Below are 27,732 nucleotides of genomic sequence, written 5' to 3'. Positions count from 1 at the left end.
CCGCTCCTGTGCCAGGAAAGTCCACTATGGGCTCACCATAGCCAGTGCTACTTTTAACTTTTTGTTCCGAGGGGCTGAATCTAAAATAACAACAGCTGCATATAAACTTAGTATACCTGCAACCAGGAGGCCTAGTCGACGACCGGGCCGCGGGGACGCTAAGCCCCGGAAGCACCTCAAGGTAACCTCAAGGTAACCTGTGTCTTCTGTGCAGTTATGTATTCATAAAGATGTCACATTGCTGACGAAACTTCGAACAATAAAAATGGAAAGATTAATTAATCTAATGTTTCTTCTCCCTCTAGAAGGTATTTATGTAGAATGGAAAAATTACCCATAAGAAAATTACTAACAGTCACAATGTTGCTGTGTTTAATAACCTTAATAACCTGGGTACAAGAGAAAACCTCTTGTATATATATATATATATTATATATATATATATATATATATATATATATTATATATATATATATATTATATATATATATATATATATATATATATATATATTATATATATACTTTAAATATTGTAAACTGTTTAAAGGTAGACACTTCGCTTTCAGCATCTCAGTGTTGGATTAGGAAGGAAGCCAAGACGTATAATCGTCATGACTCAACACTTTATGTACCTCAAAACAGGAGAGTGTAGCCAACTCTAAGGGGGGGGGGCAGGAGGAGGAGGGAGGTGGAGAGAGAATGTCACCTTTGGGGCAGTCGCCAGGGGTAAGAAATAATCATGAGAAAGCGTCAAACCATTATGACAATATAACACTTTGAGATCAGTTTTTTTTTGGGGGGGGGGTGGGAAGGGAAAGGCATGTTGCCCAGCCACTTGGACGGTCGGGGATTGAACGCCGACCTGCATGAGGCGAGACCGTCGCTCTACCGTCCAGAGCATAACCAGTACCCCCAGATGCTATGTCATCCCACAGAACCAACACCACCTTCGCCAGCCATTCCAACTTTCCCCATCAACCCCGGACGGTGACCTCGACATATCTACCACCCAACCCCCTCCATTTTTATACCTACCCTCCCCCACTCCACCGACCTTCTCCTCCCCCTCCTACCACAGAGAACTCCCCCGCCAACACACCACATTGGAGAGGCCGCGTCTCTGGGCCATTAGTGAGCTAGTGGCTGCAGTGAGCACTCATCCCTTGGAGCCTCTCCTGTCAAAACGTTGCCGCTGCGCGCGAGATTATATTCCGCCGTTATCTGAACAACATTCCTGACCACGTTTTTAGGTTTTTGCCTCTGTGGACCCTCTTGTTGTAAGGCGGGTCATATAGCCACGTCTGGAGGCTGTTAGTGCGTTCGACAGTGCTTCGCTGAGTTGGTGAAGTATTTTTGTATCTGTGTATCACAAGTGTGTTCAGTGAGGAACCGGGACGATGGAAGGATCCGAAGAACACTCGTCTGTCCTCATGAGTGAGGACAAGTCCATAAATGAGACGGACGTGAAGACGTCTCTCACACACGTCCAAACAGATGACGACGATCCTGACAAGTTCAAGTTCTCTCTTCAGGTAAGATAAGTCCTTTTTTCTTCACTTACTCAACTAATCACTATTAACATTCTTGCGCTATGGGCCTACATATTCCAGGGAAAGGAAGCTTGCGACCGGATGACCTCACATCACCTCCGGATTGCTAAGCCACTCGTAATAATTAACAACAGTCGCTCGTGTTACACGTTCAGAGGGCGAGAATGCAAAATATATCATTTTATTTTTAACAGGACAGTTTTCATAATTCTCATTTACTCCCAACTGAAGTGATTTCTAACTCGTGCATATTAGTAAAATGCTCTTTACTTCACTCTATGGAGGCAGTTCGAATCCCAGAGAGGTAGTGGATGCAAACACAACCATATATGCACGAACCGCAAGTCACTGGCAGACTTGCAGATTCTTGTGGTATCTGCCAATTAAAAGTTCATCTATTTTTTTCTCTCAGGGAGAGAGGGGAGATCTTTTCTGTCTCTCTCAGGGAGAGAGGGGAGATCTTTTCTGTCTCTCTCAGGGAGAGCGGAGATCATGCTCCTAATGATCTTGAGGTTATCTTGAGATGATTTCGAGGCTTAGCGTCCCTGCGGCCCGGTCCTCGACCAGGCCTCCTTTTTGTTACACACCCCCAGGAAACAGCCCGTAGCAGCTGTCTAACTCCCAGGTACATATTTACTGCTAGATAACAGGGCATCAGAGTGAAAGAAACTCTGCCCATTTATTTACGCCTCCACTGGGGATCGAACCCGGAACCTAAGGACTATGAATCCGAAGCGCTGTCCACTCAGCTGTCAGGCCCCTAAAGCTATGAGCTGTTATCTTTCATTAGCTCATATAAAGCCAGATTCTCAGTACTCATTTATTTGATAAGTTTATGTTGACCAAAGAGAGAGAGTGGACATAATAAATTTATAAGTATTATTATTACTTTTCAATAACACTAAATTTGACCTAATGCTAATTTACTAGTTAGTTACTATATATATCCTGACCCAACTGTGTACCAGAGCCTTCTTTAAGTCGGTTGACTTGATTTCACACGTATTAATGTGTTGAGTGAATGTTTTCAGTCAGTCACTCAACACATTAATGCTGTCGAGTGAATGTTTTCGGAAATAATGATCCGAAAAAAAACATGATTTTAAGGGTTGACAAATGTTTATCTTTTTGTCTGAGACGCTGTTCACTAAGTTAAGCAAGTCCCAGCTGTGTCTGGGTACAAGTGACAGGATTAACAACCCATCGGGGTTTTTCCTATTGGGGAGTGTTGTTGCTGCTATTTGCTCACAGGATGAGTGGCGCTGTGTCACTATGGCGGTGTGTCCACTCACAGGAAGTGGCGCTGACTGTCACTATGGCGGTGTGTCCACTCACAGGATGAGTGGCGCTGCCCAATACTGTCACTATGGCGGTGTGTCCACTCACAGGATGAGTGGCGCTGCCCAATACTGTCACTATGGCGGTGTGTCCACTCACAGGATGAGTGGCGCTGCCAATACTGTCATTATGGCGGTGTGTCCACTCACAGGATGAGTGGCGCTGCCCAATACTGTCACTATGGCGGTGTGTCCACTCACAGGGTGAGTGACGCTGCCCAATACTGTCATTATGGCGTGTGTCCACTCACAGGATGAGTGGCGCTGCCCAATACTGTCACTATGGCGGTGTGTCCACTCACAGGTGAGTGACGCTGCCCAATACTGTCATTATGGCGTGTGTCCACTCACAGGATGAGTGACGCTGCCCAATACTGTCACTATGGCGGTGTGTCCACTCACAGGATGAGTGGCGCTGCCCAATACTGTCATTATGGCGTTGTGTCCACTCACAGGATGAGTGACGCTGCCCAATACTGTCATTATGGCGTTGTGTCCACTCACAGGATGAGTGACGCTGCCCAATACTGTCATTATGGCGGTGTGTCCACTCACAGGATGAGTGGCGCTGCCCAATACTGTCACTATGGCGTTGTGTCCACTCACAGGATGAGTGACGCTACCCAATACTGTCACTATGGCGGTGTGTCCACTCACAGGATGAGTGGCGCTGCCCAATACTGTCACTATGGCGGTGTGTCCACTCACAGGATGAGTAACGCTGCCCAATACTGTCACTATGGCGGTGTGTCCACTCACAGGATGAGTGACGCTGCCCAATACTGTCATTATGGCGGTATGTCCACTCACAAGATAAGTGGCGCTGCCCAATACTGTCACTATGGTGGTGTGTCCACTCACAGGATGAGTGGCGCTGCCCAATACTGTCACTATGGCGGTGTGTCTACTCACAGGATGAGTGACGCTGCCCAATACTGTCACTATGGCGGTGTGTCCACTCACAGGATGAGTGGCGCTGCCCAATACTGTCACTATGGCGTCATGTCCACTCACAGGACGAGTGGCGCTGCCCAATAAACTCGCCCCTCGGGGCAAAATTAACAGTAATTTACGAGGGTAGAAATAACCTAAGCTATTCTATCCTTTTGATACATATACTTTCTTTTCTCAATAAACTTGGACTTCAGACCAAGGTGCTCAGCATTAAACAACCTCATGCAGGCTTTGCCTTTCTCGTGAACAACACACCAAAATAGATAATTAATTCCCAGGCTGACTCGCATTTTGAAAACCTTCACTCGACACATAAATACGTGTGAAATCAATCGTTGGTCAACAAAAAACATCAAATAAATTGTTTCCGAGAGTTTGGCTTTATTTGAGCTAATGACGCATTTATGTGTCGAGTGAAGGTTTTCAAAATGCGAGTCAGCCTGGGAATTAATTATCTGTTTTGGTGTGTTGTTCACGAGAAAGGCAAAGCCTGCATGAGGTTGTTCAATGCTGAGCACCTTGGTCTGAAGTCCAAGTAAGTTTATTGAGAAAAGTATATTTATCAAAAGGATAGAATAGCTTAGGTTATTTCTACCCTCGAAAATTACTGTTAATTTTGCCCCGAGGGGCGAGTTTATTGGGCAGCGCCACTCATCCTGTGAGTGGACATGACGCTATAGTAACAGTATTGGGCAGTGTCACTCATCCTGTGAGTGGACACACCACCATAGTGACAGTATTGGGCAGCGTCGCTCATCCTGTGAGTGGACACACCGCCATAGTGACAGTATTGGGCAGCGTCACTCATCCTGTGAGTGGACACACCACCATAGTGACAGTATTGGGCAGCGCCACTTATCTTGTGAGTGGACACACCGCCATAATGACAGTATTGGGCAGCTCCACTCATCTTCTGAGTGGACACACCGCCATAGTGACAGTATTGGGCAGCGCCATTCATCCTGTGAGTGGACACACCGCCATAGGGACAGTATTGGGCAGCGCCACTCATCCTGTGAGTGGACACACCGCCATAGTGACAGTATTGGGCAGCGTCACTCATCCTCTGAGTGGACATACCGCCATAGTGACAGTATTGGGCAGCGCCACTCATCCTCTGAGTGGACACACCGCCATAGTGACAGTATTGGGCAGCGCCACTCATCCTCTGAGTGGACACACCGCCATAGGGACAGTATTGGGCAGCGTCACTCATCCTGTGAGTGGACACACCGCCATACCAACATGTACAACACTCCCCAATAGGAAAAAAACCCGCTGGGTTGTTAATCTTGTCACTTGTACCCAGACACAGCTGGGACTTGCTTAACTTAGTGAACAGCGTCTCAGACAAGAAGATTAACATTTGTCAACCCTTAAAATCATGTTTATTTTCTGATCATTTTTTCGGAAATCGGATCAAGACTCAATGTTACACTCTCTCACCTCCCGCGGTCTCTGGACACCGATCTCAGGATAGTTGTAGAGTACTCTAAGACGTCATCATACAACGGTAATTACCGAACAAGTGATCCAGGACATCAAATTACAGCGGCAACAACCAAACAAGTGATCTAAGATGCTGAGGACGGTCTTGAAGACGTGCACGATCTTACAAGGGCACCATTGTCCAGGGTGTACACACTTTAACCTTCTTAAGAGTGTTGATATTGATGCTGAGAACACCCATACATTTTAGAGGGAAGGAGGGAGGGTGGGAAGAAGAGAGATGGAAGATGGAGAGGGATTGGGTGGGAGGGAAAGAGAAAATTAATAGGGAAGGGGAAGGAGGAAATCAGAGTTGGAAGAGGTAGGGAGGGTAGCAGGAAGGAAAGGCATGTAGTGATGGGTCGGGAAGAGGAGGGATATATCAAATCATGTAGAGATGAGAGAGATGGGAGAGAGAGAGAGAGAGAGAGAGAGAGAGAGAGAGAGAGAGAGAGAGAGAGAGAGGAGAGAGAGAGAGAGAGAGAGAGAGAGAGACGGATGGATATAGGAAGGCATGTAGACACTTTTGTAGTGTCTTTTCCTATGAGACACTCGGACTATGCTCCCTACCTATATAAACAACGGGAGAAAGCTATAGCGATGAAGACAGCATGACAACAGAAGCGTACGCGATAAACCTGCACATGGAACGCACAATTAACCTTAATAACAATATATGACGAGGTTATCAGCTGGGAACACTAACTGCTGGTGTTCGTCCTCCCACAAAACTCTCTGGAGAATGGGGTCGTGATAAACAGAAGGCTCTCCCATTACTCTCCACCTTTGCCTCTCAGTGGCAACAGGTAAATGAGGTTGGTCCACCCCTGTGTTATCTGGATCATACCTGGAGAGGGTTTCGGGAGTTCTACTACTCCTCGAACCCGGCCCCGACTTGTAATAACTTGTTCCAACAGGCTGTTGATTTAGGTGGCCCGCAGGCCCACCTATGTTACTCATGTATTATAGAGGTAATTGTCCACCCTGTGGCACTCTCCTGCGAGTATTGCAAAGGTGGACTGAGAGCTATCAGAACTTTCTACTACAGACTTAAGAGTAATTGGGACAGTCAGACTCCATGGGGGAAGGTGACGCATCCCACCACGTAATATTTATCAGCTGGAGCCCATGAGCTATTGCTCAGTGGTAAAAACCTGCGGTTGAGAACATATAGACTCAAGCAAAATCGGTGTCAGTGACACTGACAAACCCATTGTCAGTAATGGGTTTTGTAGAAAGACAAACGATCGTTAAACGCCACCAACACCACTCTCGCCCTAAAGTGTACCCATTGAGCTCTTTACACGACCCATTGATATTAATAACGATAACAAACACAATAAATCATAGTATATTTAGGAATGCTTACGGCGTTCACAGCTGTTGGCTCAAGGTCAGAAGCACTGAATCACGAGCCTCTCTACTGTGATCTGGTAGCCTCTCTACTGTGATCTGGTAGCCTCTCTACTGTGATCTGGTAGCCTCTCTACTGTGATCTGGTAGCCTCTCTACTGTGATCTGGTAGCCTCTCTACTGTGATCTGGTAGTCTACAGGAGCACCGTAAGAGTCAAGGTGAGCCAGAGCTTGTGGTTACCTCAGATCCGGAGGAAGGAAGTTAAGTATGGTTTAGGAAGTTATCAGTTGTCTAGTCATTCTCCAAGACTGGGCGGCCATGCACACGCCTGTCTGGGTCCATGACTTGGCAACATGGTGGTGGCTGACCTTCCTCCGGTCTCTTGGGTTGTCTGTTTCTCTGTTTATCTGTTTGTGTAGTCTCATGCTTGTCTAGTGGCAATGTCTGTCTGTCATTGTCTCATGTGCGTTGGTTTTCCTTGTATATTATTTATCTCTATCTCGATCTCTCGTGAAGTAATGATGGGAATTCTCAGGATTTTGCATCAATGTTTACTATTAACTGTACTTGACATTCCCACTAGGAGGCCTGGTCGACGACCGGGCCGCGGGGACACTAAGCCCCGGAAGCACCTCAAGGTAGGTGTGGAGGGTCCACGGAGCTCATTGTTCGCCTCAACTTTCACTTGCTATGTCTGCCTTATCAAAATCTTTCATCATAAGAATGTACGAACAACAGAAACTGCACAAGGCCTTGAGGTTATCTTGAGGTTATTGGACCTATTGGCGCGTTTTAAGTCAATTACGTCCGTTCTGTAGTACAGAGGCTAAAACTGAAATACTTAATGAGGCCTAACAAGATTAAGACGAAGCTAAAGAACAACGTTAGATATCTTAGGGCTAACGCTTCTAGAAATCTTGGTAACCTGCTTGCTTTATTCAGTGCAGTTATGTATCTATTGTTTTATGATCCCTACCAATCATCACTCAAATCATTTTCGCATCATGATTTCGTAATCTCGACATTGCCCAGATGATATCTTGAAACTATCATTTCCCAAGCTCGGAATCCTACAATTTTGCTCCTGACGAAATGAACTATGTGGAATTTCACAGTTATATGTGGAAATGTGAACGACGGTCGTGCCGAGATCCACATATACAACGACCTATTACTATTGTCAAATGCCTCGAATAACGAATACAACAAAATTTAATAAACTGATGACACAGGAGCGACCCTTTGTAAATTGGCAGACGATATAAAAAGAGCAGCAAATCAATATAGAAAATTCAAAATTGCAACAAAGAGGCTTTTGATTGGCTTTTAAAATATACGATATATTGGGTTTTCTGCAGTTTCTATTATACTGGTTTAAGACCACAGGACCACGGGAAAAAGACCACGGGGTCTTGTGTGTTTAAGACCACGGAAAAAAAAACTTTGCCCCTCCTCCCCCCCCCCCAAAAAAAAATTGCTACCGTAAACTCTGTCCTGTACGGTTTTATAAAAATAAAAAAAAAATAAACAATGGAAACAATGAAAAGGGAACATACCTCAAGACTGACGGAGTGGCTGGTGTCTAAGACTTGTGTTCACTTACCTGAAATGAAATAATTGAATTTAAGCACCACATGAAAAACCATATTATATACATAGATATATTTTATATGTATATACACGTATATATATTTATTTATATGTATATACACGTATATATTATATGCATATACACGTATATATTATATGTATATAGACATATATTATATGTATATAGACATATATATTATATTCATTAGACTAGAGACTAGATTCAAAGAAGCAAAAGGCAACATGAAAAGCACATGGAATACCATCTCTAATATCCTAGGAACTAAACAACACTCCCACAACCAGATAACACTCTCTAAGGATGGCCTTACACCGTCATCTGACTTAGAAATGGCGAATGAATTTAATAGCTTCTTTTCATCGATTGGTGCTAACCTTGCAAGTAAAATCCCACAGACTCAGACACATATCAACACATATCTCTCAGGCAGCTATCCAAACTCTCTTCTCCTTTCACCAGTCAGCCCGTCAGATGTTGTGTCCATCATACACTCACTAAAAACCAAAAGCTGGGAACATCAGTGAAATCCCATCCATTGTATACAAGAGCGCCTCCCATGCCCTTGCGCCACCTATAGCTCTGCTGTTCAACAAATCCCTTGAGTGTCATACCTTCCCTGATATCCTTAAAAAAGCAAGAGTAACGCCAGTTCATAAAGGAGGTAATCCGTCAGACATAAACAACTATAGACCAATATCGAACTTACCCATACTGTCAAAAATATTTGAAAAAATTATCCCACAACAGCTCTACTCCTATCATCGTTAAAATTCGACATTCTTAGGCCCCTGTCAGTTTGGCTTCCGCTCTCAAAAGAGTACCAACGATGCAATTATAGTCTCCTTGATATAATTTACTCAGCCCTTGACAAAAAATGAGTTCCGATTGGACTCTTCATTGACCTGAGAAAGGCCTTTGATACTGTTAATCACGATTACTTCTTATATAAACTCCATCATTATGGAATCCGAGGCCATGCACTGGACTATATCCAATCCTATCTTAGTGATAGACACCAATGTGTAGCCATCAATAATATAACCTCTCCCATCCTACCAATAACCGTTGGAGTGCCACAGGGCAGCATCTTGGGACCTCTTCTATTTCTTATATACATCAATGATCTGCCTAATGTCTCTAACATTCTTAAACCTATTTTGTTTGCTGATGATACTACCCTCATCTACTCTAACCCCAACCCACATACACTAAATAATGTTGTTAATAATGAACTAAAAAAGTTCACATTGTGGATGTCAAACCAACAAACTAACACTTAACATAGAAAAGACCTACTACATCCTATTTGGAAGCAAATCTACAAATGCAATTCAGCTTCAGATAGACAATGTAAACATTAGCAATAAAAATGATGGAAAGTTTCTTGGCCTATTCCTAGACAAGAGACTCGACTTCAGTACCCACATACAACACATAACTAAGAAAGTCTCTAAAACAGTTGGTATACTCTCCAAAATCAGATATTATGTACCTAACTCTGCTCTCATCTCTCTATATTATGCACTAATCTATCCCTATCTCAAACTATGGTATCTGTGCATGGGGTTCAACCACTGCAAACCACCTCAAGTCCATCATCACCCAGCAAAATCAGAATAATATCAAATTCTGCTTTCAGACAACACACAGCCCCCTGTTTAACTCCCTAAACATGCTAAACATAATCTCACTCCATAAATTATCTTGTGTCAACTACATTTACAAAACCCTGTTCTTAAATGCACATCCTGCTCTGAAACTCTTCCTGGACAGATGTAATAGGACCCATTATCACCACACCAGAAATAAATATCTCTTTGATATCCGCAGAGTTAAACTTAATCTGTGTAAACACTCTATGCAAATAAAGGGACCTAGTTTATGGAACTCACTCCCTACTGAATTGAAAAGCTGTCCAACTTTTACATCATTCAAAATCAATACTAAAAAGTACCTAATTTCAATCTTCATAGTTTTTCACTTTTTGCCTTTAAAGTGCGCTGTATGTATTGCTACCCAATCTCCCAACCTTTATGTTCCCAATTTGAACATCTTTACCATTGTGATCATTGCTGTTTTCTTATATGTGCTGCCAATCTGCTGTATGGTGTTTATAAATCTTGTTTATCTGTATCTTTTGCTGCCCAGTCTCCCAATCTTTATGTACCCAATCTGAACATCTTTACCATTGTGATCATTGCTGTCTTATATGTACTGTCAATCTGCTGTATGGTGTCTATTAATCTTGTTTAAATTACTAATCAAGCTGTCAATGTAATCAATCAGAGCTTTAATATAACAATGTTGCTTTAATATACTTACTTATCTCTCTCATCTCATTTTTTCTCTTGCAATGTATCTTTATCATTTATCAATTCTGATAGAAATTACCTACTTAAAATTATCTGTTAGATTAAGGACCTGCCCGAAACGCTGCGCGTACTAGTGGCTTTACAAGAGTGTAAATACTGTACTATCTAATGTATTCCTCACAAACCCAATGTACCTTCTTGTATATATATAAATAAATAAATAAATAAATAAATGTATATAGACGTATATATTATGTATATAGACATATTATGTATATACAAGTATAAATTATATGTATATATGATGATATAGATAGATATTATATAGACAGATAGATATATGTAAATGTGAAGATCTCACTTAAGGAGGTATTGCTCACCTTGGAAGGAGGAAGGCGCTGTGGTAAGTCGTCAGGACTGATGAAAGTGAGTGACTGTCCTCCCGTGTGTCTCACGTTGAAAATTTAAAACGTTTTGCAAAAATCTTAATTATTTGACAACACTTATAATATTAACACAATAGTTCCACGACCGAAAATCGCATTTTGTTGGTGCGAACAACAAAGTTTTTTTTTTTTTTACTGTTATTTCCTGGAAAAAAAAACTAAACGTTCTAAGAGTCAACAAAGAGTCAAGTTCAAGTTGCATTTTGTTAATGCAGTTTTAGGATCGTCCAAGCCAATAAACGAGTAGTTAAAGTGTCAGCACTAGTTATAAGGCATCATAATGTTCTTAAGAGCGAAACTAGTATTTACACAACGGTTCATCAACATTACAACATTCAGTCATTATGTATTCCTGTGAGCAATCAATGCTTCTCTCACCCGGCGGTAGAGAGTATCCATACACTGTAGACGTATCCATCACAATGTAATGTTCACTGCACATAGTTAATGTCTGAATGACTTGACCCGCGGGAGTGGCAATCTGTCCTCAGCTAAGCAGGTCCAGACAGCCTCCGCCCCCAAAGACTCACTCAGCAATTTTAAGGGACTGCGTATTTAAAATTTGTATTTTCTAAAATATAAAGTAATACTATTTTAGTCTAGAATTTGTGAATAGTTAGGCCCTAACTTAGATGAGGTTCTATTGACCATTATTAGTATTTACAGTAGGTGAATGAAGCATTCAGTGAGCTGCGACCGAGCAGAAGGCAGAAACGAAGCACTGTTCAAGAACAATTCATACGTCATCAATCGTGAGTCGTGTGTTTGTTATTTATAAGCAGGAGGTTTGGTGGATGGATTAACAAGCATGTGGCGTTTGTTAGTGAGGACGGGCTGTTCTGGTCTTCCTTTCGAGTTTCGATTGATGATTGATGAACATGAAGATTAAGCCCACCCAAAAGGTGGCACGGGCACGAATAGCTCGTAAGTGGTGGCCCTTTTGAGCCATTACCAGTATCAAGAGCTGATACTGGAGCTCTGTGGAGGTGCGGCTGCACCCTGCGTGGCGGGAGATGTCTCCCGTGTTTCGAGTTTCGAATGAACCTCGCTCATAAACTCGAAGCCAGGTGTTGTTTCATCACGCCCTAAATACTGTAGTCTGAAAACATCCAGCCCGTCCCCAAACAAAGACCCAAAAGTGATTCCATCCACTCGCCAAACCCCCAGCTGTTTATGAATGAAAAAGATATACACACGACTCACAACTGTTGACGTTCGAACACTTCCGGAACAAGTGCTTCACTGACGACTTTTGTTCGAACCACAACGCTGTAAATGCTTCACCCACGTACTACAAATACAAATAATCGCCAACAGAACCTAAACACCTAACCTAACCTATGCCTATATATTCATAATGTGCTAATATATTATAATATTAATTTATATTTGAGAAAATTCCCGTTTTGAATGAACAGCATGTTAAAATCTATGAATGCTTCTGTGTGCTCGACCGCTGGATGTAATGAACTTGAGTCGAGGACGGGTTGACAAAGAGTTGTTAACAGAACCAAAACACCTAACCTATCTCCTAGACCTAACTAATTTTGTAAATGAATAATATGCATCAATATTAATCTATAATCGACAAAATTAATGTTTGGTTACAAAGTACGCTATAATTGACAAATGCGTTTCTGGTGTCGCCAGCAGCTTGGACAAGCACAGCCTGAGGATGCACTGAAAATGCAAAATTAATTCATAAATGCAAAAATCAAAATAATTGCTTACAGAACATATCTAATCTAACCTGACCATAACTATGCGCAAAATGATAATATTGTAGTGATGATGATTTGTATTTCAAAGGTGTTTATTCTGGGTGCAGAGTATGATGTGTGGGTCTTTGGAATCAGTCCAATATTTTTGACGAGGGAGGCCAGAGGACGGGGTTGCTGAACGCTCATTGGTTACAAAAAGTCGCTGATTGCCGAAGCTATTTGACCAACGACCCGAAAGCACTCACAATGGGAGGAGAACCGCCGATCGTTTTCATCCAATCAGTCACTGACCGAGGAGAACGTGAGCCTCAATGTAAGGCATACTTGCATAAACGCACAAGTTATATGTAACTTAAAGAAGTCGAATAAAGAATACATTAAAGAATATGTAACTCGGGTTCACCCCCAACTGTGTGTAACTCGAGTCCACCCCCAACAAGACACACATCACAATTAACATATTACTGAACATTCTGAGTGAAAAACAAATACATTTCTTCATTTACATATGCACCGTCAGCAATTACCTTGTGGTTCACTGTCACTGCTCATAGTATTAATTTTCGACGCACATAAAGCCATAATCGTGAATACATTTCTGTCCTTTATTTTAAATTTTTGCTTTGTATCTGCACTAAATAGAGAGTCACTTTAACTTCAATTACTTTTTGCTAAATGTTATATTATTGCATCAAACATCGTTAGTTTAAGATGTTGAAATTGATTTAAGTTCTGTCGACTTGAGAATGGTCCAGGACGGACCGAGACGTCGTCGTACCTTCACCTTCTAGTGTGTGGTCTGGTCAACATAAGTTCTGTTCTTTCTCATTCGTGAACTGTTCTCCCACAGGACTCCGGCGGCGGCTTCGACGAGGCCCTGGAGCTGGCCGGGTCCTGGGGCACTTGGCAGAAGTTGGTGTTTGTGATAGCTGACTTCTCGCAGGTGATCTGTTCCATGCACGCCGTTTCCTCGGGTGAGTCCACTCTGGTTTGCCATCGTGTTTGGTTGAATAAGATCTATCAACTGTCGGGTGGGAGTGCCAGTATGCAGGCGAGGAGTCACAGTAACGTGGCTGAAGTATGTTGACCAGACCACACACTAGAAGGTGAAGGGACGACGACGTTTCGGTCCGTCCTGGACCATTCTCAAGTCGATTGAGAATGGTCCAGGGCGGACCGAAACGTCGTCGTCCCTTTACCTTCTAGTGTGTGGTCTGGTCAACAATAAAAGATCATTTAACTTCAACCAAATGCTTAAATTACATGATGGATTGTGGTACTTACTCACTCCATCCTCTCGGGTGATTTGATACGTCTCAAAAAATGATGTACCAAATTGCCCGAACCTAACCTAACCCAGAACCCACGAATAGAAATCGGGAACAGCCTACAATTTTGCAAGTAGCTATGAGTTTGATAGCGCATCACATTTTGACTGTTGGGGATATACGCCAAGACGTTAATAGTGTGGAGCCTTTGTCAGTAATGATTATAAACATGTATGATTTACAAAATTACGAAATATAACAAGAACTTCCGTTAACTACCTGTGTAATAAGGCAAATGGACCAAATATGCTTGTATCTTACATGTCGTGAACATCTCTCTCTCTCTATCTCGCTATGACTCCTGTAAATAAAAGTGCTGAAGATATTTTGCTCAACTATTATATGGTAAATCTCCATTATCGATATAAGAGATATATTGTGTTTCTGTTGCCACAAACACAGACGTTAGTGTGTGTTCACTTACCCCTTAATTTACACACAGTCGGAACCCTACCCCACCCTCCCTTCCCTTCCCCCAGCAACAACAGCCAGCCCTCTCAAGAGGTCACTGGCCACTGATGTTAAACTTGAGAGAGGCATCGTGCTCTATGCTCCTAGGCACCAGGAACTGTCTGGTTCCCCCTGGGTGAGCTTACCTCACACTCACACACGTTTTCGTTGCCAAGAGATCCCTGGCAGCGTGTCAACGTGGACTTGTTACTGGCAGTCACCATGTGTTCTCACGTCTATTGATAACATTGGCTCTCCGTGACAAGTTTGGTGACTACACTGGGGGACACATGGTGAGCCTGGGATAATATTGGTGATACATGACAAGTTTGGGGAATAAAAATGGGGACACAAGACATATCCTAATAATATTATAATAGTGGATACATGTGTGGCACGTCTTGAGATGACATAAGGACAATGACAAGTCTGGGATAATATTAGAGACACATGATACATCTGGGGACATAAGAGGACACAGGATACATTTTGGGATAAGACTTGGGATGCATAGCAAGTCTGGGGTAATATCCAGGACACATTTCACATTTGGGGGTAATATAGGTTACACATGATACGTATGAGGATAATATTGGGGATACATTACACATCTGGAATAATAATAGGGGACACATGATACGTCTGAAACTGAAAAGTCTAAAGGTAAAGAAAAAGTCTAGGAATAATGATACACAGGAATTTTACGCTACGTTACAGCGATTCTTTAAAAGCTCAACCCAACCATTGCTGGCATTCAGTCCCTGTGCCCATTATGTGCCTCTGTAGCCCTTTCCACGTACGCCGCCGCCCCTACTGCGTTCCGTCCGTATTATGCCGGGGAAAATGTTGACGGAGGCCACATCTTCTTCGCTGTAACCATCTTTACTACACACTAATATATGTAAATTATATAATATAAATTGGCCAAAGAACCAAAGCTCAAACCCCCAGCAAGCACAACTGAGTACGATCTTCATCACTGTGACTATCTTTACACTATCTTCATCACTTGTAATACTCTCTAGTACGACAGGTTTTGGCCATAGGTAGGAGGTTGGTCAGGCAGAGGTCGGCGCTCCCTGGCGTCCACAGAGGGGCGTGTGCAAGACACCGCGCCAACAGAAATTCAGTGGGAAGAACTAGCTATTAAAACCCAGAGTCCCAGACAGCAAAACATCAGGCGTCCTGTAATCTCTGTCTTAGAGAATTCAGCTGTACCCCTGGTGCTGTAATCGCACTTACTGACCCTTGACAGTAAAGTTGGGAATTTTATAGCACAACACATCGAGTGTCATTAGATATATCTCCAGTAAAATAATGTAGATTGGGGTAAATTTATATATACTCACAATATATCTACGTGATTGGGCTAAAATACTTATTAATTCAACCCCCTTGTATCAAGAGGAGACCAATAAACAGATATATATGATTTTATCTATTATACTGAATAAGGAAACATTAATTCCACAATCTCTTATCATCTGCAACAAAGATTACACAAAATAATTACTAAAAGCGGACAACACTCCCAACAAAAGTAATAACACCGAGTTAATGTTTGAGAATAATAACGGCAGGTTTCCCCACAGCGTTCCTGAGCTTCACGCCCGAACACTGGTGTCGGGTTCCTGGCCTGGACGACGTTGTAGGAGACCTGGACGAGGCTTCCATCTCGGCCCTTCACCTCAGGAACGTCTCTATCCCCTGGTGAGCACCAGCCAACCTCTACAGCCAGTGTTTAGCTCGTGCCTCTTCCGCAAAAGTAATATTTATGGTAAACGAACACAAACACACAGTTACCGTTAGTTGGGTGGACATGGTAAAAGGCTGCCATCATGGCGGTTCAAGTTCTAACCCTTGACGGACATTTGAGTTGAGTTTATTGTTGAAAAAAACTGTTGCTTGTGGAGCATTTAAGGTTTGTACAGTCTACGTGATTGCACGCTCCCAGCATGCTCAAGGAGGCGATGGAACAACAAAGCCTAATCTCCTAGAATGCAACGGGATATTGGGTGCATACTAGATGACCTTCTAGTACTGATAACGTTATTGTTCTTTGAAACTATAGAATTCCTGAAACTTTTAACTGCCTGAAATATCTCGCAACGGTAATATTAATAGTATTTTCATCGACATATTCACGTGAGTCACTGTTTTCAGTGATGAACCTTGTCATGACTTACTGATGAAACTATTACTAAATGCAGAACTCTCAAAAACACCACAGAAAGCCCCTCCCGTGGAATATAAATTAATACTGGCATTCCACAGGGCAATATTCTTGGTCCACACCTCTTATTTACACCAACAACGCCTCTTGACCCACACGACGGCGGTAATCTAACCAACAAAACCTTTCCTTCCTCGCCGCCTTCAGGAGCGCCAAGACGGGCTACGACAAGTGCCAGTACTACGACCACAACTACACAGCGGTGATGCCGGACCTGGTCGGTGGAGAGGGCGCCGCCGCCCGTCACCTCGTCACCAACGCTCCGACCGTCGCCTGTGACTCCTGGGTGTTTGATCCCTCAGTCTTCCAGTCTACTTTAGTCTCTGAGGTGAGGAGGGCTTGTGTTTTGATGTTTGGCTTAAAGTCTGTCCTTAATCACGGCCTTGATAACCTCTGAGGAGTTATTAAGGCTGTGATCTATGCTTTCTGACCAATACTTTAATGCAAAAAATAGTTCAGGACTAAAGTAAATTCAGTGGATATACACAGAGACAAGAAATACACTTCATTGTGTATATATAGTATGTTAGTATACGAATCTCTGTGTGGATCAACCTGTCGTCAGGGAGAAATAATCACTTAAAACCACTACGAAATAGGCGCTATTATCTACTCCCTATCCATGGGTAGGTTAGGTTTGGCTCGGTTAGGTTTCATTACGTTTGGTTACGTTTAAATGCATTATTCTCAAGCATGTGAAATATGAAATTCGAAAACTATTTATCTCCTTGAATTTCATTTACAGAAAATCAAATTCTTCAGACTATATCAAAGAAAACGTGTTAAACATATATGTTTTTATATTTTAAACAACGATTTATAATACGATATATTTATGATTTGAGAATATTCTTTGTTTAAGACAAAGATTCACTTGACAATATACAATTAACTAATATTGGAACCGTAATATGCTTTCAAACCATTCCTCGACTCTATTCCATTACATCCAGCGGTCGACCCCACAGACACATTCATAATTTTATACTAACATGCTGTTCAGGGAATTTTCTTAAATATAAATTAATATTATAATATATTAGCATATTGTGAAAATATAGGCATAGGTTAGGATAAGTGTTTAGGTTCTGTTGGCGATTATTTGTATTTGTAGTACGTGGGTGAAGCATTTACAGCGTTGTGGTTCGAACAAAAGTCGTCAGTGAAGCACTTGTTCCGGAAGTGTTCAAACGTGATCAGTTGTGAGACGTGTGTAAACCGTTTTTCATTCATAAACAGGGGGTTGGCGGGTGCATGGAATGGACTTTGGCCTTTGTTTATGAGGACGGGATGATGCAGAAGCTTAGAATTACTTCAGAGTTCAGACCAATCATGTGAACAGACCAGAGTTCAGAAGTGTAGTCACACATCAGAAGTGTCCTTGTGAACAAGACCCCCCCAGCAGGTACAATAATGACGACCATGTGAACAACACCTCCCCAGCAGGTACAATAATGACGACCATGTGAACAAGACCCCCCCAGCAGGTACAATAATGACGACCATGTGAACAAGACCCCCCCAGCAGGTACAATAATGACGACCATGTGAACAAGACCCCCCCAGCAGGTACAATAATGACGACCATGTGAACAAGACCTCCCCAGCAGGTACAATAATGACGACCATGTGAACAAGACCTCCCCAGCAGGTACAATAATGACGACCATGTGAACAACACCCCCCCAGCAGGTACAATAATGACGACCATGTGAACAAGACCCCCCCAGCAGGTACAATAATGACGACCATGTGAACAAGACCCCCCCAGCAGGTACAATAATGACGACCATGTGAACAACACCTCCCCAGCAGGTACAATAATGACGATCTTGTGCCACAGTTCTCGCTGGTGTGTAGTCGTCGCTGGATGATGGCCACCGTCCAGGCCTCCTACATGAGCGGTCTCCTCGTGGGTTCCCTCGTCATGGGTCAGCTCTCAGACAGGTGAGGTCCTCTAAAGACCTTTCATTCCACGGCAGCGATCACAATATATTTACGTTCATTATATATATATAATCTACTCACGTGATATTTATACTGACAACTACCAAGAACTTTTTCTACTGCAATATCTATGGCTTTTGCAATATATTATTGTACAGTGGAGGCAATTTAATACATAAACTAATGCTTAGTTTACATGATATTAAAAAGTTTTTTTTTTATTTTTAGAATACATAGAACATAGTTCATACAGCAACAATACATGTTATTTATCTACTAGAAGCAGAATATTGATAGTGAAAGAATTATGGTCGTCATGGATGAACTATGTGGATAAGACTGACATTCTAGGGTCGCGACGTATGGCACTGGTTCGATGCCGCTGACCTGCCCCAGAGATTTTCTCACAGGTACCCATTGTGTTGCAGGTACGGTCGCCGCACCATGGCTGTGCTGTGTGCTGTGGCTGCAGCGCTGGTCGGCACTGCGGCCAGCTTCGTCAGCACCTACATGCAGTTTTTGGCACTTCGCTTCGTCATTGCCTTCCTCTGTGCTGGCCTGATGGTCATAACTTTCGTTCTGGGTTGGTATATAAGAACCTTTAAATTACTCTGGGGACAGTCAGGTCTTTGGTTTAACCCAGTGAATATAGGAGAGCCGTGAACTTAGGAAGCTGTCCGGCATAAAAATATCTTATATACTTGAGGATAAAGTTGGTTCATCTGATAATGCTGGGATGTGTTACCTGTCGGATTGGAATCAAAGGGGTATTAGCTCTAGAGAGAAGACATCAAAGTGGCAAGAGGTTACAAGTGAGGTGCCACAGAGGCCAGTAAATATCTATCCCCAGCTCCTTCCTTCTCCTTACAGTGATGGAGGTAGTGAAGCCCGAGGCGCGGACGATGACTGGAATGATGTATGCATTTTTCTTCGGTATGGGCATCGCCATCCTCCCGGGCATGGCCTACTTCATCAGGAGCTGGCGGTACCTGGAGCTGGCTATTGGTCTGTCCTCATTCATCCTCGTTGCTTACTACTGGTAAGTATGCGGGTGACGCCACCTTCTACCCAAATGTTTAACTGAAGTTTAAGTATATTCTTGAATCACATTTCTTCATATGGTGACTCCAATCCAAACGTTCCTCGGTAATTATTGTCTTCAAGAGTGTGATGTCAAGGTTCATTGAGGTTCCTTGAGCAAGTGGCTGGAGGGTGGAGCCGTGTCTTAGGACCATGGAGCTCGAAGTTGTCAAGGTACATTGAGGTTCCTAGAGCAAGTGGCTGGAGGGTGGAGCTGTGTCTTAGGACCATGGAGCTCGAAGTTGTCAAGGTACATTGAGGTTCCTTGAGCAAGTGGCTGGAGAGTGGAGCTGTGTCTTAGGACCATGGAGCTCGAAGTTGTCAAAGACGATGCGTTCTGATCATCACCGCTTGTGTCCTGTCTCACAGGATCCTGCCGGAGTCTCCGAGGTGGCTCGCATCTCAGGGGAGGTTCCCAGAAGCGCTGAAAATCCTGAAGGACGTCGCTCGGAGGAACGGGAAGGAGCTGCCCTCTGACGAGCTCGTCTTGAAGCTCATCTCCCGAGCCCACACCAAGGTAAGACCTCACTACCCTCCATCATACACCGTCTCATTAAAGGAAACTTTTCTTGTGTGTTTTTATTGACCAGAAAATATATTACCCCACAATACTTAACGTCCTAACCTAATGACACTCAGCCCTCACATTTTAACACTGATGAACGATGGAAATTATGGAAATGCTCCATTAACGCTCAAATCTTATAACCAACTGTATTATAAAAAATTCAAGGATCTTCTGTTATCTGAAAATGCGTTTATAATATAATGTTCGAACCATGTGAGCAGAACAAGAATGAACATTATTTTAAATCTTCAAACTTTACAGGGCCTCTTAACTGCTCAGTGTGGAAGGGTAATCAAGAAAGGTTCTTGAGTATTGTAATAAAATATGTATATTCATTTGTTTTCATTTTAAAGTTATTGCCATTGAAACTGCAAATTCTGCTGAGAAATACAATTGCTTACAAGAGAAAGTAAAAAAAAAATAATAATCACTGTGAAATACAGTATCCACTAAAAAAATAAAATTTTCCTCACAGTATTTAACAGAGAATATACAGAAACAAAGCAACAATTGTAAACACTCTTAATTTCTCTATTCTTAAAACAAAAATTGCTCAAGTTAAATTAAAATCAGCTCATTTCATAATACAGTGGTATTTCTTCTCTTTAAAATTATTATTTCTTGTTTATTAACACCCAAAAGATGTACTTACTGTCCGGCTCATAATACCAAAGGTTCTCTTTAACAGCAGAAAGTTATGTAGTCAAAATGATGAAAACCTGTCGAATATCTTAAACATTTTTATTAATTCTATTTTTCTAATATACATATATATATATTGTCCATTTGTTTTAATTCAATTTTTTATTAAAAAAATCAATTAATTATGACACCCTGGAAATAAAGGCAGTGACGACGTTTCGGTCCGTATTGGTACGAAACTTGGACCGAAACGTCGGCACTTCTTCTATTTTCAGATGTGTCGAGTCTCTAGTTTATTTACTAACTGTATTATATTATCCAGGAAGATGAGGCGACGGCCACACAATCCTCCAAGTGGTACAGTGGTATTATCAACTCTATGCGCGCCCAGTTCACCCTAGTTCGAACCCCGGTGATGCGTCGAAGATGCATGATATCCTTCTTCTTGTGGTTCGTGGCAGCCAGCGTCTACTACGGCCTCATCTTCTCCGGAGCCAACATTAAGGCCGATCCCTTCCTCATGATCTTCATATCCGGGTTGGTCGAGCTGCCCTCAGCCATTGTCTTCATCTCCCCGCTGGATAGGTAGGTACCTTATATTTCTCATCTCAGTTCAAACAATATACATTTTTCCCAATGAGGAATTAATTTTTTTGGCACTGGGGTGACTCGAACCAGCGTTCTGGTGATTCCCGGACACCTGCCTCAACCCACTCGGCCACGATAGGACAAAAGCCAATCCACCCGCAACTCTACTGAATTCACTGCAAGGTTCCAGAGGCCCGAACCGGTGCCCAACAAGGATTTTACGAAAAGCACCCTTACACCTCTCCTTCAGATCACGCCATTATGAATTTTTTGTGATATTGGGTTCCCTCATAAGACAAAATTCCCTATTTGGGCTTTAATATGCCTCAGTAACGTGTGTTATTTATTGACAGTGTTTCCACTAACGCATACGTTTATAACAACAACGTGGTGTTGTCCTAGACAACACAAATGCATTTCTTTCTCAGTCTCGTGTCCTTGTTTTCTGCAGGTTTGGGCGCCGGCCGACCATGTGTGGGCTGTTTGTAGCTTGTAGCGCCTGTCTGCTGGCCATCCTGGCTGTACCCGAGGGTAAGAACCCTCGTATATACACACATTCATACTCAGACAGATATACTGAGTACAGAAAACGAGAAACAACAAATAAATTATAAAGTTTCAAAAAGACAATTTTAATTTTATATATAAGTTTAAGGCTGAATATTAAGTCACGTTGAAAAACGCAGATAAGAAAATTAAATTATTCTCCCCTTTCTCCATCCCACGCTCTTCCTGCTTCCATTCCTCTTCATTTCTCCCACTTGCTCTCTTCCTCTTTTCATTCATCATCTCTGCTTTCCTTCCCTTCCTGCCTCCTCTCCCTCCTTCCCTCCCAGCAGACCAGATCTACGTGAACTTCTTCCTGGTGAGCTTTGGCAAGTTCTTCACCACGGCGGTGTTCCAGCTGCAGTACCTCTACACCGGGGAACTGATGCCCACTAAGGTCCGCAACATAGCGGTGGGGTCCAGCTCCATGATGGCCAGGATTGGTTGTATCATCACCCCCTACATCATCACATTACTTGTAAGTCCTCAGTCACCACAGTGGTGGTTCACCCCTTACATCACCAAACTACAATGACAATTTTGACACTTTTGGAATACGTATTATTGTGTTCCTCTTCTAAGGATGACGTGTTTACACCGGCAGGGCGACGTCCACTACGTTCTCCCTTCAACACTCTTCGGCATCTTGTCTCTGGTTGCTGGCCTCCTGACCCTCCTCCTCCCGGAGACCAACCACATGCCCCTCCCGGAGACCGTCGAGGAGGTCGAGGCCATGTCCAAGTAGCAGGTGCCGGTAAGAGGAGACGGTAATACCTGAGAAGCAGCAGCAAGGAACGGAGGAGAAGAGGGCTACAACGGGGCGACAGTCGCCATGGTCGAAGTCAAGAGAAGATAGACATAAAAGCGGTAGGAAGGCGGAAGGTGACGGCCATGCCCGGAAAAGCTGATGGTGTTGTGGCATTGCCCAAAAGCACGTTGGATGTTGGTTTGATGCTGGTGTTAGTGCCTTTCAACCTCTTGCAGGTTATGGCTGCCACAGTTGCTTACTGACCAACCAGCTAATATATAGCCCAAGACTAAAGTAAACGCAGTGTATATACTCCGAGAAACGGGTGACACCTCTATGTATCCCTGTGTTGAAGTGCTTTTTCATACTGATAATTTAGATACAAGTGACAGAAAGTTACTGGTTATCTTACGGCTCGGATGAGAAGGTCTTGTATAAGAATATGTGATAAAATACGGGAACTAAACAAATAGGGATCAAAAGGACCTGCAACCCACGGAAAAATTACATCAGGCGGTGCGCACTGGCAAGGAGAAACTGACGCCTAAACCCATTCAGTATTTTAACCTGAAAACATAAATTATTTCACCTAATACAAAGTTTTCAAAGTTGCAGAGTCCTTTCTTTTGATCATAAATTTAAGAAGAAAAACTAATTGGTTAGAATAAGACACTCATTCCGCAAATTTGAAAATAATGGAAGTGTCAACATTTTGGGTCATTCTGGACCAATATCAAATCGACTTGATAATGGTCCAGGACGGACCGAAACATCGTCACTTCTAATATTTTCAGATGTGGTGGGTTGAGTGTCTAATCTTCAGCCCAGTTATTGTGACTTGCAGTCTACACATGGGTTAGAATGAGCTATGAAAGGTGTTTTCAGCCAGCAGGGTGAGGTGCATTGACCTCTTGTTGGCATATTTTTGAAATGTCTGTGATTCACATTAGGCTTCTCGGGGGGCCAGGAGACTGAACTAGGTATTAGGTTAATAACTGTACTGATTTACTTATAAACATAGAGACTAAACCATAATTCAGGTAGTTTTTCATTGTAATTTCTCTCATTCGAAAAAATAATAATAAATCTAGCATTTACAATAATACAATTTTGTACAAAAAGGGGGGGTAACACCACTGGTGCAATTATAGGGACCCACAACCTCAGAGAAGGGAACACAGAGCATTCAGGGAAAAACTTGCCATTTAACTCTGAATACGTAAGAGTGTTCGCTTCTCCTACCACCCCCCTTTGTATATAATGTATTTTCATTACTAAGCAGATTACAGTGAAACGAATGCACATCAGTCTCTGTAATGTTAACGATAATTAATAATTTTAATATAAATAGTAGTGCAAATCAGACCAATTATGAGGGTATAATCTTGTATAAATTTTAGAAAAATATCTAAAGTTTTATATTGCATCTTAGTTGCTGGCTTCATAAGAGCAAATTACCATTCAGCCTGCCAATTATAAGGATCCCCAATTATAAGGATCAATTATCATGTGGTAATTGGTAAGGATCAATTATCATATGATAATTGTGGAATTATCTATATAGTCGTCATGGCTTGGCGCTTTCCCTTGATAATTTTCTCCTTCCCTGCCAATTACCATGCAGCCGTTCTCGTAAGCGTTCCCAACGTCAAGAAACTGTCGTACGACAATTATCTGAGGCTTGCCAATTCGCACATTGCACCATGCGGCCTCTAACTCGCAATAAACCTTTATATTTATTTGATTTTACTAATGCTGGCTCAAATATATTTAATTTAACAATAATTTATATATAAGAAAAGCAAGAAGACCCAAATATTTTTTAATTAAAATGAATACCTCTTGGTATTAAATTAATACCTAAAATTGGTAGCTCTTTTCAACTCAACAGCCCCACACTCCCGTTTTACAGTGAATAAAATACATTGGTTCGGCACATTGTATTTGTCAAAATATATTATTTTATTATAAAAATGGATGTTTTTGCTCTAAAATCGAGACGATAGCTGGCACCACAACGAAGTGGGTGGAGCCTAATGTGACTAGGTGCCAAACCCGTACCCTGGCAAATAATATTTCCTCAGTCTTTTCCTAATATGCGCAGCACCTAGTCCATAAACAGTCACACACAAGTATTGATTCAGAATAGTCATCTTATTGCACAGGGAAGGGAAACTCAGTTATTTAACCGGAAGCGTTGCGAAGCATTATCACTTATACTAATATATAATCTTATGCTACTGCCACTAAATGAGTTAAATCCTGGAACTGTATTTTTCACTAAAACAGTTTCGTTCTATGATCTGTCCTCACTCCTTCCCCTCACCTGCAAGGTAAGAGTATCTGTATATGCATCTCTCAGTGCTCGGCTCAACACGTATACAAAAAAATACCTTCCTGTTATCTACTTCGTTGCCAACTACAGATCACTAACTCCGCATTGCAGGATATTTATAAAGCATTGGACTCAAGGCCATTATTATTGCCACCACAATAGCTTACTAACTAGCCAGGAAATATTCTTTAGTCCTGAACTTTGTCCGGGGCTAAAGTAAACTCAGTAAACTCAAGTGTACATCCACTGACACGCCGGGAGGTACACGAAGCTCTCAGAGGAGAATTTTAACAAGTTATAATCGAAAAACCACGCAGTGTAGACCACGTATGGTTGTCTAAAGTTAAATATGTGAGTTTACATGCAGGGAGCTTGGGTATAATGTGCAGAATATTTTTTTATGTTGTTGTTGTTATAGATTCAGCTACTTGGAACAAGTTCCAAGTAGCACGGGCTATGGTGAGCCCGTAACTTACCTGGCACAGGAGCGGGGTAAGTAGCACGAGCTATGGTGAGCCCGTAGTGGACTTACCTGGCACAGGAGCTGTGCTGTCCCATATTGTTTTAATAATTACCCCTTTATATATCAAGGTCCTTCCCCCAAGGCCCAACATACTGACCCTCCACAGGGTGTATGGTCTCTCGAATTGAATGTATATTCTTATAAGGAACACCAAAGCCTATAAAGTTTCCAAATATTCTTGACGGACTTATTATATCATAATTTGTGGCTTCGAGGGCTCGCCCGTGGAACGACTTAAGCTGATGAAGGGGTGGGTGAAGCAAATTACATTTTTTGTATACTTGGAAACGTAATAAAAGGTGAAGCCAAGGGGAAGGCTTTAGTAAAAAAATTAAAAATAAATCGCTTGATTTGATGTCCGAGGAGAATCTCCTGGCCCCTTATTTTACATTTCAGAGTTTATACAGATGATTTATTTAAATTGTATAGCAGCTATGTTGACCAGACCACACACTAGAAATTGAAGGAACGACGACGTTTCGGTCCGTCCTGGACCATTCTCAAGTCAATCGACTTGAGAATGGTCCAGGACGGACCGAAACGTCGTCGTTCCTTCAATTTCTAGTGTGTGGTCTGGTCAACATACTTCAGCCACGTTATTGTGACTCATCGCCTGCATATAGCAGCTATGTTGATGAGCTAACAAAGGTTTATATATATATATCAGCTATGTTGATGAGCTAACTAAGGTGTATATATATATAGCAGCAATATGTTTGTGTATTTCTCATTTTTTATTAAAAAAATTGTGCTCTGCATATTGCAGTGTGCGTTGTATAATATATTTGGTGCATATTGTGCACGATACGTATTACAGTCATTTTTATTATATATTCATATGTTGAAATGCATAATAAATTTATAAAAATAATTATATACTACGATTTATATTTTATTTTACACACACATTCCCTGCGTTAAGTAGAGAAGTGAGAACTTTCTCAAGAAAAAATACCTATTTTAGTTCAATATTTCAAACATCACTTTAGAGCTCAGCTTCTTCGCTCTCTAAAGAAAGGCAACATTATATTTGTGAATTAAAGAGTATAAAATATTTAAAGAAATATGAAATATATGAACAAATCATTGTAAGCGAGCTATATTTTTTTTTTTTTAAAGAAAGTCGCTGATATTTTTCGTCATTGATTTTCCGAAGTCGAAGCGTTGACGATTAAATTTCCAGTCAGCCGCTGGTCAACTAAGGACATCCAGTCAGATAAACTAGCTGGACTAAAAAAACTAGCTACGTGATGCTAAAAATTCCCATCACACCTGGTTAGTCATACAAAGGCATGTAATAAGTAGTCTTCCCTGGCGAACTACACAGTATCTGAAGCCTAATATAGTGCATAAATGTGTTATTTTAGACTTCGGAACATTTAAGTTTGGTTTTTAGTTTCATTTCTTCCGGGATCTATAAAATGAATGGTACCAACTACTATTATCTAATTGTCCGTTGCGTCACTAAATATCCACAGTTGCTATACGTACTAGTTAAATAGGAGGATGGGGTGGTATATTTCGAACAGCCAGTATTGTAATACATGTACCACTTTGGGTTAAGAGGTGTATAGAAATATTATGAAGGCTTACCTATGGTTTCCGCACTTGTCAATGACCAGTTTGTGTAAGTTTTGAAGAACCTGTCGACCTGGCAACACGTAGCCTGCGGCCAGAGATTCTCACCCTACGTCAAGCCTTGACAATTCAGTCAGTGCTGAGCGCTGCTGGAGTGCGGAGGTGTGTTGGGTAAGTACCTTGTGTTAGTAGTGGGGGATTAGGAGTACCGTCAGGCATTGCTACTAGTTACTAATTGTATATATACTGTGATGATCAGTGAAGTTTTTTCCCCGGTGATAATGTATATTTATGACTATTGTCTTAGTGGGATGCAGCAACTTTGTTGTTGCGTATTAATAAGTCAGTGCTGTGTTAATTTGCGTGGTGCCCCTTGCTTTAATTTTTAT

At 42.0% G+C, this 27,732-nt stretch overlaps 1 protein-coding gene across 1 annotated transcript; it reads left to right on the top strand.

Moving 5' to 3' along the window:
- Positions 1–1,112: 1,112 nt before the first annotated feature.
- On the top strand, positions 1,113–26,636 carry LOC138359254 (organic cation transporter protein-like). The gene is made up of 12 exons (XM_069318331.1): positions 1,113–1,534; positions 13,628–13,751; positions 16,148–16,265; positions 16,936–17,116; positions 18,632–18,735; positions 19,164–19,318; positions 19,606–19,774; positions 20,185–20,332; positions 21,348–21,610; positions 22,065–22,144; positions 22,453–22,637; positions 22,764–26,636. The coding sequence occupies exons 1-12, from the start codon at positions 1,400–1,402 to the stop codon at positions 22,902–22,904; spliced, it is 1,803 nt and encodes a 600-aa protein (XP_069174432.1). The 5' UTR covers positions 1,113–1,399; the 3' UTR covers positions 22,905–26,636.
- The last annotated feature ends 1,096 nt before the right edge of the window (positions 26,637–27,732 follow it).

The sequence above is a fragment of the Procambarus clarkii genome, chromosome 90 (assembly GCF_040958095.1).
Source record: "Procambarus clarkii isolate CNS0578487 chromosome 90, FALCON_Pclarkii_2.0, whole genome shotgun sequence".
Taxonomy (NCBI): Eukaryota; Metazoa; Arthropoda; class Malacostraca; order Decapoda; family Cambaridae; genus Procambarus; species Procambarus clarkii.
This window is presented reverse-complemented; position numbering and strand designations above follow the sequence as displayed.

Coding starts and splice junctions, on each gene's coding strand:
- LOC138359254 (XM_069318331.1), top strand. CDS start 1,400: ATGGAAGGATCCGAAGAACACTCGTCTGTCCTCATGAGTGAGGACAAG. Junction 17,117..18,631: donor AGTCTACTTTAGTCTCTGAG/GTGAGGAGGGCT, acceptor CTTGTGCCACAG/TTCTCGCTGGTGTGTAGTCG. Junction 22,145..22,452: donor CATCCTGGCTGTACCCGAGG/GTAAGAACCCTC, acceptor CCCTCCCAGCAG/ACCAGATCTACGTGAACTTC.